This window comes from Salvelinus fontinalis, chromosome 17 (assembly GCF_029448725.1).
Source record: "Salvelinus fontinalis isolate EN_2023a chromosome 17, ASM2944872v1, whole genome shotgun sequence".
NCBI classification, from domain to species: Eukaryota; Metazoa; Chordata; class Actinopteri; order Salmoniformes; family Salmonidae; genus Salvelinus; species Salvelinus fontinalis.
The window spans coordinates 33,567,501-33,580,820 of NC_074681.1; the positions used below are offsets into that span (position 1 = coordinate 33,567,501).

General features: G+C 43.6%; 1 protein-coding gene across 3 annotated transcripts in view; it reads right to left on the reverse strand.

The window, feature by feature from the left end:
* LOC129814182 (ephrin type-B receptor 1) overlaps positions 1-13,320 on the reverse strand; it is a 309,241-nt gene that overhangs the window by 79,089 nt on the left and 216,832 nt on the right. For 2 of the 3 annotated variants that reach the window (XM_055867082.1, XM_055867083.1), the window contains exon 5: positions 4,447-4,782. The exons of the other annotated variant lie outside the window; for it this stretch is intronic. In XM_055867082.1, the coding sequence (XP_055723057.1) occupies positions 4,447-4,782 (336 nt within the window). The remainder of the gene's footprint in view (positions 1-4,446; positions 4,783-13,320) is intronic. 3 annotated transcript variants of the gene reach the window in all.

Below are 13,320 nucleotides of genomic sequence, written 5' to 3' on the forward strand. Positions count from 1 at the left end.
TACACACAATACCCTATAATGACAAAGCAAAAGCAGGTTCTCAGACATTTTTGAAAATGTATTAAAAATTCAAATCTGAAATATCACATTTACATACGGTAAGTATTCAGACCCTTTACTCATTAATTTGTTGAAGCACCTTTGACAGCGATTACAGACTTGAGTCTATTTGGGTATGACGCTACAAGCTTGGCACACCTGTATTTGGAGAGTTTCTCCCATTCTTCTCTGCAGATCCTCTTTCCCCGGATCTTGACTAGTCTCACAGTCCCTGCCGCTGAAAAACATCCCCACAGCATGATGCTGCCACCACCATGCTTCACCGTAGGGATGGTGCCAGGTTTCCTCCAGACGTGACGCTTGGCATTCAGGCCAAAGAGTTCAATCTTGGTTTCATCAGACCAGAGAATCTTGTTTTTCATGGTCAGAGACCTTTAGGTGCCTTTTACTGAGGAGTGGCTTCCGTCTGGCCACTCTACCATAAAGGCCTGATTTGTGGAGTGCTGCAGAGAAGCATGTCCTTCTGGAAGGTTTTCCCACCTGCACAGAGGAACTCTGGACCTCTGTCAGAGTGACCCCCGGGTTCTTGGTAACCTCTCTGACCAAAGCCCTGCTCCCCCGATTGCTCAGTTTGGCCGGGCGGTTTGGCTGGATTCTTGGTGGTTCCAAACTTCTTCCATTTAAGAATGACAGAGGCCACTGTGTTCTTGGGGACCTTCAATGCTGCAGACATGTTTTGTACCCTTCCCCAGATCTGATCCTCAACATAATCCAGTAGCGGAGCTCTACGGACAATTCCTTCAACCTCATGGCTTGGTTTTTGCTCTGACATGCACTGTTAACCGTGGGACCTCATATAATGGGACCTGATATAGAATGGTGTGTGTCTTTCCAAATCATGTCCAATCAATTGAATTTACCAGAGGTGGACTCCAATCAAGTTGTAGAAACATCTCAAGGAAGATCAATGACAACAGGATAAACCTGAGCTCAAGTCTCATAGCAAAGGGTCTGAATACTTATGTAAATAGGTATTTCAGTTTTTATTCGAAAAATTTCTAAAAAGCTGTTTTCATTTTGTCATTATGGGATATTGTATGTAGATTGATTAGGATTTTCCTTAGGGCTAGGGGGCAGTATCCTGAATTTCCGCCTGACTGACGTGCCCATAGTAAACTGCCTGTTGCTCAGGCCCAGAAGCCAGGATATGCATATAATAGCATTGGATAGAAAACACTCTGAAGTTTCTAAAACTGTTAAAATAATGTCTGAGACTATAACAGAATTGATATGGAAGGCGAAAACCCGAAGAAAATCCAGTCCAGTATTTCGTTTTTTCAGCTCCCAGGCTCTTATTATGGAAACCTATTGGAAACCCACCCCTCATAGCCTGGTTCCTCTCTAGGTTTCTTCCTAGGTTTTGGCCTTTCTATGGAGTTTTTCCTAGCCACCGTGCTTCTACACCTGCATTGCTTGCTGTTTGGGGTTTTAGGCTGGGTATCTGTACAGCACTTCGAGATATTAGCTGATGTACGAAGGGCTATATAAAATAAACTTGATTTGATTTGATATGCCCGTCACCCAAATTGAAATTCCCATGGCTTCCACTAGATGGCAACAGTGTTTATTCATTGTTTGAGGCTTCTTTTTTGAAAAACGAACAAGTATTTGGAGTAATTGTTGGGAGAGCACCTGGACCAAATCAGTCTTTCGGCGTGCAAGGGAGAAGGCGCGCGCATATGAATTTTCCTTACCTATTGAACATAGTACTTTCCATGTGAAATATTATAGTTTATTTACATTTTAGACTACCTGAGGATTAAATAGAAACGTCGATTGACTTGTTTGGACGAAGTTTACTAGTAGCTTTTTGGACTCCTTTGTCTGCATGTTGAACGAGTGGATTACTGAAATCAATGGCGCCAACTAAACTGACTTTTTGGGATATAAAGAAGGATTTTATTGAACAAAACAACCATTCATGTTGTAGCTGGGACCCCTGGGATTGCAAACAGAGGAAGATCTTCAAAGGTAAGTGATTTATTTAATCGCTATTTGTGATTTTGTGAAGCCTGGGCTGGTTGAAAAATATGTTGATGTGGGGTGCTGTTCTCAGATAATCGCATGGTATGCTTTCGCCGTAAAGCCTTTTTGAAATCTGACGACGCAGTTGGATTAACAAGAAGATAAACTTTTAAATTATATGAGGAACTTGTATGTTCATGAATGTTTAATATTACAAATATTTATTTGAATTGCGCGCCCTCCAATTTCACCGGATGTTGTCGGCTTCTATCCCACTAGAGGGACATAAGAGTATTATTAATCCGTTTTAGACTAAGGCTGTACCGTAACAATATGTGCAAAAAGGCAAGGGGTCTGAATACTTCCCGAATGCACTGTAGCTAAAAAAAAGCAGATTCACCTACGCTCAGCAAAATCCACAAACTGGAGGGTTCACAACTTTTACATTTCCATAGTGCCATAGCTCTGCTTTCAACCATGCTGTTACGGTGGAGTAACACGTACCAAAAATACCCAATGTTTATAACACAGAAAATCCCAGAAAAGACGCTGTATACAATCAAAACTGTAACATGGTACACACACACAAAATGACCACTCAAAAACCAAATACACAACAACACTCCATACACAAATACACTCCACATATTTGGCAGACACTCTTGAGGTCTCTTATAACAGCAAACACAGAAAAATGAAACAAGTCTCATTTAAATGTTCCACTTGGTCAATAGTTTGTGCTCGAGGTCCCTTGATAAGTGTCACTATGTACATGATGGAACTCCACAGGAGCATGAAGAACACTGTAGGAAAAGGACCAGGCAGACAAAATATCCCAAAGCTGTCATTTCCAGTGGCTGAATTCACATTCCATCACAAGGCCAGAGAAATAGAAGGGAGGGAAGGAGGGATGCAAGAGAAACGACGAATAGGAGAGAGAGAAAAAATTGAAAAATCGCATGGGACTTGGAGAGAGCGAGAGACTTGAGAGCCTTTGAGAGCAAGAGCCTTCCAACATAAGAAAAGGAGAGAAAGAGGGTGAAGGAGAGAGATGAGGAGGCTGCCGTCCAACTCTCTGGCTTGGTTCACGCTGCCCTAATCGTGGGCTAATGTCTTGGACAGAAGAGTTGTCTGCTTGATCATTTTGTAGTACTAAACACCCAAACCCGTCTTGTCTCACTGCCTGTTCTGTAACAGCTACGGCACTGCTGCCAAGACAGCAAACAGCAGAGAAACTGGCATGGGCCAGTATTTACCAAGAATCACAGATAATAAGATCAGTTTCGTCTTTTAAATCAAAACGAATAAGAGGAGGGACTTGATTCTTGATCACGCTTCTACTCTCTGTGATACTTTGTGAATACTGGCCCTGTTTTGCCTTATTAAAACAACTTCCAGCTATTTCGCCCAGGATTGTATTTGGTCGTTTGTTTTTCCAGGGATGTGTTCAATACAGCGTGAATGTTTTAGGCTGTGGCTTTATAGACTGTTCTCAGTCAGTCGTGAAGGGAGAGGCCGAGTCAAGTCGAGTTATTCGAAAAGAAGACCGGAAAGATAACCAGCAAAGATATCTGATAAGCCACAACACTGGCTCAACGCTGTCTCAACGCTGTCTCAACCTTCAAGATATCAAGTAGAAAGGACGTTATATAAAAATCGTATTTGCTGTTTGTCGTAGATAGATTCATTTACTTTAGGCTTTTTACTGAAGCTTAAGAAGCAAACAATTCTGTAATGTTGTCTTGGAGCAAAATGCAAACCAGCATTTTCCCAAAAAATTAAAGTTTCAAAGGGTTTGATGTGTAAATAAAACTGGGGAACTACAAAGGGTGCAGAAATAGGGCAAAGGGTGGGATGTGCTGGTCTCACCACAGATCCTAACATGCCATGTCCTGGGTTGGGGTTTTGAACTTCACCATGTTTTCAAAGGGGAAAATCCCCCAATCCCTCAACACACTCAATTATATAGCAGGCCTCTGCTTTCATACGAGAAAATAGGGCGATAATACGATAGAAGAGAGACAGTTTCAATATTTCACTTTGTGAGTTCTCGTACAGCTGGAGTCAGCTGCCACCCCCTCACTTATTCACAGTTTAGCACAATGACCTCTCTCCAGCTCACATTGTGAAAGGAGAAGCAACAGGCCAGGAGTCAGAAATGCAGAGATTATGTTGTGTTTACCAGTGCTGAGCAACGTGGGATGAATTATGATATCAACAATCAATGAAACGCTATACAAAATGGTTTCTTTGTACCGTACACTAGAAAGGAGACACAGGTACAGTAAACTATGCCAACAATGTACATGAACACAGATGACGATAACAATGATGATGCCGACCATCTCCTCTCAGTGAGACTACACATCACACACAGAGAACCCCCCCCCCCCCCCTCCCACACACACACTATTCTCTTACCAGCCTGGTTGGTGGTGATGTCTATAGACACGTGCTGGGCAGGGTAGGGGCTCTTATTGGTCACCCCGTTGACGGCCTGTATCTCGAAGCTGTAGAGCGTGTGGGCCCACAGGTTACTGATGAACACTCTGGTGTCCGTCAGGCCCAGCTGCCGCGGAACAAACTCCACGTTGTCGTCACAGTGTGAACAGGTACGGCGGTCCGCCCGGCACTTCTTACAAACAATGTTGTAGACCACGTCCTCACGACCGCCTGTCTCCCTAGGCGAGTGCCACTCCAGGATCACTGAGGTCTCGTTCACGACGGATATCACGTTCCGCGGGCCCGAGGGAACGCCTACAAACAGACACAGAGAGGAACCTTTATTTAACCAGGTTTTCCCATTGACATCTCAGTGAATCTCTTGCCAACAGGCCTTGAGATTGACAAACACAATGAGAAGAATTGCATTCTATTCAACCATTATTTGTGAATTTGTTAGATTACTTGTTAGATATTACTGCACTGTCGGAACTAGAAGCACAAGCATTTCGCTACACTCACATTAGCATCTGCTAACCATGTGTATGTGACCAATACCATTTGATTTGATTTGATTATTTAACCAGGAGATCCCATTGAGATCTCAAAGAATCAAAATTTCCAAAGAGAGACCTGGCTAAGAACGTAGTTTTAATGTAAACCATAGTAAGCTAACACAAATCCTGGACCCCTCATAGGATAGGCAAGGTAATACCCTTGTCACACTACTAAGCCACACAGAACCGACCCAAGCTGAGCTGCACTTGGTTGGCCTGGTAACACATCCACCATCATTTCTGGAACCATGCTGGAAAGGGCAATATGAATTGAAAACATCACACCCAGCACAGTACAGGTCAGCCTTATAGTGGGAATTAGGCAGACTTGTTTTTCGTCATTATTGCGTCTGTCTTGCCAGGGAGAGGGAAACGGGTCATACTTCATATCCATCTAAAGGACAGGAAAGGCTTAGATAAACTGGGATTAGTGGAATGTTTTTATGAGTCCGGCTCTGTTGATGGAAGAGTTTTCACCACTTAAAGAATGTTTCTGGACATGCCAATAATGAGAGAGCAGCTACTCTATATGCTAATTATAGTCCATCACTACAGCGAATGAGCTATAGCCAAAGGAGAGGGAGGCGTACAGGACTGTAGCTACCAGCTATCCTGTACTAATCCGCAAGCTCGCAGTTAGACTAGGGGTTGAGGTCTTTTATAAATCAAGGTGAATCCAGGACTATCTAGTCTTTTCACATACAGTATTAATCTTTTCACGGGTGAGTTCCAAATATCTCTATCGGTCGCCCCAGCGTGAGTTTTTTCATGCACTCACTGTTCCAAAATGTGATCGCTAAGCAACTCAAGCAACAGGACAGTTAACCCACGCTGACCTCAAACCAAGGCATGCTGCCTGCTAATTATCTATAGGCTATGTTCAACGTGTCAATTTAAAATTATTTTCTAACAAGTTTTATTTTCTAACAACTGTTGGAATTGAGGTGTGTTCCACCTCCTTAACAATTCCTATAAGATGTAGACCATTTCACTGTTGTGGACAAATTATTTTTGAGTCTTTACTGAGCCAGACAAACTTCTCTCTTCAGCGAGAGCCCATGCACTTTGCCAGTGTTTCCCCAGATCAAGTATGAAGACATTGCGCATCTCTAGTCAGAACAGGCCTTGCACAAACTTTTTCCCCCAGCACATTTTCTGTCTGGCGCCTGCATTGCCTTCATTGTTGTTTTCCTTACAAATTGGAAGGAATGGATCATTATGTATTTACTGTTTTATTCACGTTTTCAAGTTCTGGTGACAATTCATGCATTCTGATTCTTGCAGAGATTGTAATGGTCACATATGATGTGTGTAAAATACTTTTTTGAAGGTTGTACTGATTATGATGAGCTAATGCTGAACTTTTTGCAGATTATTTGTCGCTCCATGTTTGTTGACATCATACAATGCATTCTGGTTGCCACGTAAGCGTCTGTCAGACCAAAGATGTTATAACAAGGGATAGTTCACTCGACTGACTTATGCTGCTTTCAAGACAACTGTGAACTCTGAACAATAGTAGGTCAAATCATGACGTCAGTGATCTTCAGCTCGGAAAGTTGGAGCTTTAGAAATAGGTTCCCGAGTTGTAATTCCGAGTTGGATGACCGTTCAAAATGATTTTTCCCAGTCAGAGCTTGTTTTTTCAGAGTTCCCAGTTGTCTTGAACGCACTGAAGTCTGAGATTTCCCAGTACCCTGTTGTTTTGAACGCGGCATCAGATTGTAACTCCTTTCCAAGGGTTTTATTTTTATTTAGTTTATAAACCTCTCCTGTGTTTGCCCCCCATTTATTGAGAAATCCCCCATTATAGTAATATTTCCTGCATCATATCTCCCCACGATACCTTCCCCCATTTCTACCCCCCATGGACTTGAAAACCACCCACAAATGAAAGGAACCTCCCCACAAACCCCCCTAAAATGGTTTCATCCCTGTTTAGCTTTTGGTGTGATGATCTGTGAGGTGATGCTATTATATTTGCTTTGTGATTTGTCAAAAATGGTAAATGACTTGTCAAGCCATGTGCTCCGGTTCTTGTATACACTGTAACAAGTACATCAAAGATTTGTAATATGCTGAAAAGTGGCTAAACTAAGTCCATATTTTTCAGGCAATGGGCACAGCCATCTTTGACTTTGACTCTGTTTATTTACGTCTTATAGTGAATGACATTCTGGGATTAGGAAGTTTTCGCCAAGTCAAACATAAAGAAACATGGCTGCCATCATAAATAATTTCGCTGCTGTTAGCTTAGCTGACACGCATTTATTTTCTAAACAACATTACATTAGTCTCTTGTGGTCACCAGAGATGTGGTACATTGTAAACTAGTCTAGCTGTTAGGTTGCTAACTTATGTTTCGTTTTTTGTCAGCACAAAAACTGTTATTTAGACTGGTTTATGGAATGAGTTTATCCGTGTTATGTTTGGATGATACAGTTCGCATTTATCTTTTACAATAAAAGGTGAAATTGAGGAACATAAGTTTCCCATCAGTACAAACACTGTTTAGACGCTTTTCAGACAACAATGCTGTCTAGACACGTTTGTTGCATCATACATTCTGTTGCTACTGTTCCAATCACATATTTGAGATCGTACGCTGCAGGGACTACTCAACAATGATCACAAATATGTGATCATCCGCGTCAAAGGGTTAAAGTTATTCAATGTGACTTATTAAAGCACATGGGCTACACAAAAAGGTGTGTGAAAACGTATTGCCCGAATAGATCTGGGTTAAAAAATAAAGGATACAATTCAAGGAAGCCGTATAAGCATAGTATGACGCATCCCTTGAGTTTGCCATTACAGAGAGGTTGAGGGAAGGCAGTTGAAAATAAAGGAGACAAGAGAAATAAGCTGCATTAGCGTATTAGGACACAGCCCTTAGTTTCCCATCATGAAGGGTGAGGGCAGGCAGTTCAAAATAAAGGAAACAAGAGAAGAAAGCTGTATTAGTGTATTAGGACACAGCCCTTAGTTTCCCTTCGCCGAGGGGTGAGGGCAGGCAGTTGCTTCTGTCAACACAGCCACAATAAATCATTGTTCCTGCAAAGCCACGTGGGATAGCACTGGGGCGCTTGGACAAAGCAGCGGAACACACAGAGGTGACGGAATGGCAGTGTTTCCGCGGCGACCTCGGCTTTGCGCCACGGTGACGACTAAGGGGTCAGTGACAGGGAGGACGTGACCTCCACGGTGTGGTTATTATGGTCTGCCACAAAGAGGACAGAAAGAGGATGGAATCCATCACCTCTAGATAGCCCACAGTTTTACCCAAAGCCACTTACAGGTAACATATATGTTTTTCGAATTGATTTTGTATTTTTGAATTAACCTTTATTTAACTAGGCAAGTCAGTCATAATTAGGATGTTTCCCCATGCAAAAAAACAGACCAACAGGCACCATATTCATTGGTGCTATCGGGTGTGCCTACGAGAGCGAGAGAGAGAGATAATTTGTTAATGTTTATTTCACTTTTGTATATTATCTACTTCACTTGCTTTGGCAATGTTACCATATGTTTCCCATGCCAATAAAGCCCCTTGAATCGAATTGAATTGAGAGAGATATAGAATGAGGCAGGAGCCTAAGAGAATGAGAGAGATGTGCTAGATAGTGAGATGAGAAAGAGTGAACGAGAGGAGAGAGTGTGTGTGTTTGCAGAAATAGGGCAGAGACGGAGAGAACAGCTGCACTTACAATATGTCCCATGGGTATCACACACACACACACAGAGGGCATACACTATACATGTATATACATATAATCCATATAATCACCATGACACACCTACTGCTGTGAGAACTGATATAAATGACCCTGCATATGTGTTATATGACAGTCAGACTACATAATACACGGCTTCTCATGGAACAAATACATATGACATGTAATCACACTATCTGTTTGCATGTACATTATTCACATGCTTGTGTGCGGTCTGTTTTCATGTATGTATACAACAAAACAAAATGGCTGTGAGAGGAGAGGTGTGAATTTGGCTCGGTGCATCTCGTCTCTGGGCCCCTGTTGGTAGCTGTATAGATTTCCCTATGCAGTGACGGATGGAGAAATCCGATGTGACTGCCACTTAACCGGTGATTTGCAGGCTATTATGGCTGCCCTTGGCTGTTTTAATTTGCCATGGGATTTAATTTGTCGAGTTCATTACTTACCGAGCTCCTACCCTGGCATTCATTTAGCCGCACTAGTCAGCCTTGATTGTTGCTTACATCTCACACGCCACAATTAGGAATACTGCGCGATCATCAAGCGTTTTGTTTACTCCTAGTGACGTGTTAGAATGATTGGAGTGTTTGTGACAGTTTGTGTGGGGTTGGGTGGGTTGGGTTAGGGTGTGTTTGTGTGTGTGTCTATGCATGCATGCATGAGTGTGTGTGTATGTATGTACACGTGCATGCCCAATAGTGTTCCTATCAAACTCATCCCCACCATTGGCAACTAACTGATGAGGCATAGAGAATACCATGTAACAGGTGGATAGAGAGTAATGTCTACAGTCCACATATTGTTGGAGGACCAGAAAGGCCACGACCCCTGTTTGCCCCCTGGGCTGCCTGCTGATGTCAAGAGCACTTCAGCGCCCCAAATATAAACAGCCCACCACATTGTTTACCCAGCCTGGCCCTCTAAGCCAATCGCAGTGCTTTGCTGGTCCTCCTTCACGCTGTTTGTCTTTTCAATGGGAAACAGCTCCTCAGGGACTCACTACAACTCCCTGTGTGGAGATCTGGAGCACAGACTGACTAAGGAATTGGGGGAAGAGAAAAAGAAAGGCGGGTTGGTGCTGGCTGCTTTGTTTCAGAGGGAGAACTAAACGGAATGGCTCACACGCACATACATCTTAATTCTCCAATTGAATTCTTCTACAGCATATGTCGCTCACAAGTACTACACACCACCCATCAATCTGGTCATGTCAGGAACATCTGCACTTGAGAAACCCATCATGTCAATCACATCACATCAATGCTCAGCCATAGTCATTGCCTGTCTCGCAAGAAGCATGGGGCTCGCAGCAATAACATGAACGAATGTGTTGCGCAAATTGTTTCCCTCAGTCAGCTGAATGCATCGCTTAGTTCATAGAAACGTGGTCTCCGTGGGTAACCGTCGACATCCGCTATTAGCGCTTGCGACAAATGGAGCGGTAACAGCGGTTTCTAGCGTACCTTTGAGAAAGAAAAGAAAAACATCCAACAGATTTGACTCTAGCTTTTGAACAGTTGGAGCTATTAGCGACTCCGACCACATTCCTGGTATGGTGGTGTGCCCAGCGAAGTTGTTTCAACAAAAGTGTCTCCCTCAGAAATATTACTGACTCCCACCGCACTAGATAGAACAGGAGAAGTCTAACACACAGGGGAGCTGGTCTGCTTGATCTACAAAAGCTCAAATATCAGTGCCTAACAAGGAGCACAGGATGTGAAGGAGATCGCTAGAGAAGACTGAATGTTCGTTTGAGTTGAGGTCTAAAGCACAGCACCATCTCTCTCTCGGCAGGCAGCAGTGCAGGCAGAGGGATTAGCCCAGGCCAGGCAATTACACTGGCTTATCTCTGTTGACTAGTGCATTACTGGGAGAACCAGCAGCTTGCTTACTCTACCACTGCAGAAGGAAGGAGGAGAGAAGGAGGAAGAAGAGGGACGGTGAGAAAAAGGAAAGGAGAGATGGAGAAGATGAGAGCGGGAGAGAATGACAATTGGAGGAAAGGAGAGAAAGGAGGAAAAATACCAAGGAGAAATGGGAGGAGAAGGAGCAAGATAGGAGAGAAGATGGACAAAAAAATAACATGACAAGTCGAAACATGAGAAAAGGCATGAGGGAGAGAAATTAGGAGGCGATATGGTGAAAAGGAGAGAAAGATTGAAAAGGAGATATGAATTGCCTGAGAAAACATCTCTCTCAGCCTGTCCTTAGAGTGCAGAATGTTAGGAGGTTTATGGATTTGTGGCCTGAGGTCCAGACAGAGATCAAGGAAGCATCTGGAAGCTTGGCCTCAGTTATGAGTTGAGATTCTCTTTCCATGAACTCCACCATGCTACTTAATTTCTCGATTTCCCTTCCTCTTCACACAGTGGAGCCACAGCACAGTTCTCCCTTACTCCCCTCCATCCCTGTATCTCACTTATCAGCAAGAGTTCCACTGGCCCACTCCCACCGACTCTCATCAATTAACGGCCTGTCAGTCTGCCTCTCTCCCCCACACAGAGAGAGACCTGTGGGTCCAGGAACTGGGGGAAGGCTGGGGAAAGCCTGGGGGTGGTGGAGAGAGGGGAGCACCGTGCAGAGCAACCTCTTTCCAAAGGCCTCCAACGGTGGGTAGCATAGCCGAGGGGAATGGGCCTCGTGCTGGGAGACAGAGGGTTTGACGGCCTCCCTAGTGGAAGAGGAAATGGGAGATGGAGGTTGTTTGAAGTGGAGCCTCGGCTTGGTGAGTCCCGCGGGGGGTGAGGGGATGGTGAGGGCTCATTGCTACCTCATTTCTCCATTTCCCTCCCTCTTCACACAGTGAACCCACAGCACACTTCTCCCCTACTCCCCTCCATCTCTATAGGTGTTTCTCAATATGCATACTACCGTGCTCCACACACTCATGCTCTGAGTTCCTTCTTTGATGACGTTCTCCTGAGTACGTTGTTTTGAGGACCAGAGGTTGGATAACACATACATTTGCGCACTCCTGTGCTACTGCATTACCTTTGACCAATAGAAACCAAAAAAATATATATTACATAAAGCAAACGCAACCTTGTGACTTCATAATTATCAGCTAGCTATATGTGAATCGCATTAATCTAGCTAGCCAGATAGTTTTAGATGTGAAAAACAACCTAAAACAAATGTTGTTATGAAAGGTAGATGGCCAACGTTAGCTACCAATTCTTCGTGGCTACCTAGCTAGCTACCAATTCTTTGTCAGTTAGCCTGTGGTCTATGCACACTACAGTGGATATTCTAGGTAGGTCTATGCACACTACAGTGGATATTCTAGGCAGGTCTATGCACACTACAGTGGATATTCTAGGCAGGTCTATGCACACTACAGTGGATATTCTAGGTAGGTCGATGCACACTACAGTGGATATTCTAGGCAGGTAAACTCAGTATGTATTTATTAACGTAGCAAGATAAAATATTGTAGTCAGGCAACATATGAGATGTTGAGCGATTTGGAAAGCCATAGTCAGTCAAAAAATAATATAATAATATTCGTAGGAAAGGTTATCATCTTTAGCTCACAATCTGTGGATAATATACAATTAGATAGATAAAAAATTATGTAAAACATCACAGCACAATTGAAAAACATATGGCACATGGAAACCAAATGATGGTGGTCTATGATGATAGGTGGGATGGGCTGAGAGTGGCTGAGGGTTGGGATTAAAGAGTTTTGTTTGGTAATGTATTATTGTTATGTGACTGCTTTATATAAAGGTACCATGTATGTAAAATGTGTACGCAAAACGTGTATGTATAATGTAAGTTTATGTAGCAGAAAAGCTGTAAAAAAAACAAAAAATATATTCAGGAGGACGGGTGGATGGGTTAATACAAAAATAAAACATTTTTATATGAGATGTGAGTGGGAACCTTTTCATTCCGAAGTCAGAGTTCATTTTCTCTTGCTTCTGCTCAATACCAGCAGCCATTATTTTCAAGAAATCATTTTTCCATGGTTGCGTCATATTACATCAACAATCCAGGGAATATTTTAGTTGAAGCTTGCGTCGATGCATGCTTTGAAATGTGTACAAACGAAGTACTCATCTGAGAACTGTCCTCTGTGCTCCATTTCGAAAACTTTAATTTGGACTCATACTCTGATCGTTTCGTGCTCCAATTTGCATGCTCAGAGTGCGCTAGCATGCATATTGAGAAACACCCTGTATCTCATTTCTCCCCAGCTAATGAATCAACAACAGTGGGCCCACTCCCATCAACTCCCACCAATTAATGGCCAGGCCTGTCAGTCTCCCTCTCTCCCCCACACAGAGAGGCCTGTGGGCCCAGCAGGCAGGCAGGCTGCCCTGGACCAGCCAGCGGTGAGGGAACTGGGGAAAGTCTGGGGGAAGCCTGAGGGTTGGTGAGGGAGAGGGGAGTGCCATGCTGGGCGAGCCCGTCCCAATGGCCTACGATGGCAGGTAGCAGAGCCGAGAGGAGTGGGCCCCGTGCTGGGAGACAGAGGGTTTGGTGGTCCCCCTAGATGGACGTTGTTTAAAGTGGAGCTTCGGCTCGGTGGGTCCCACGGGGGGTTAGGG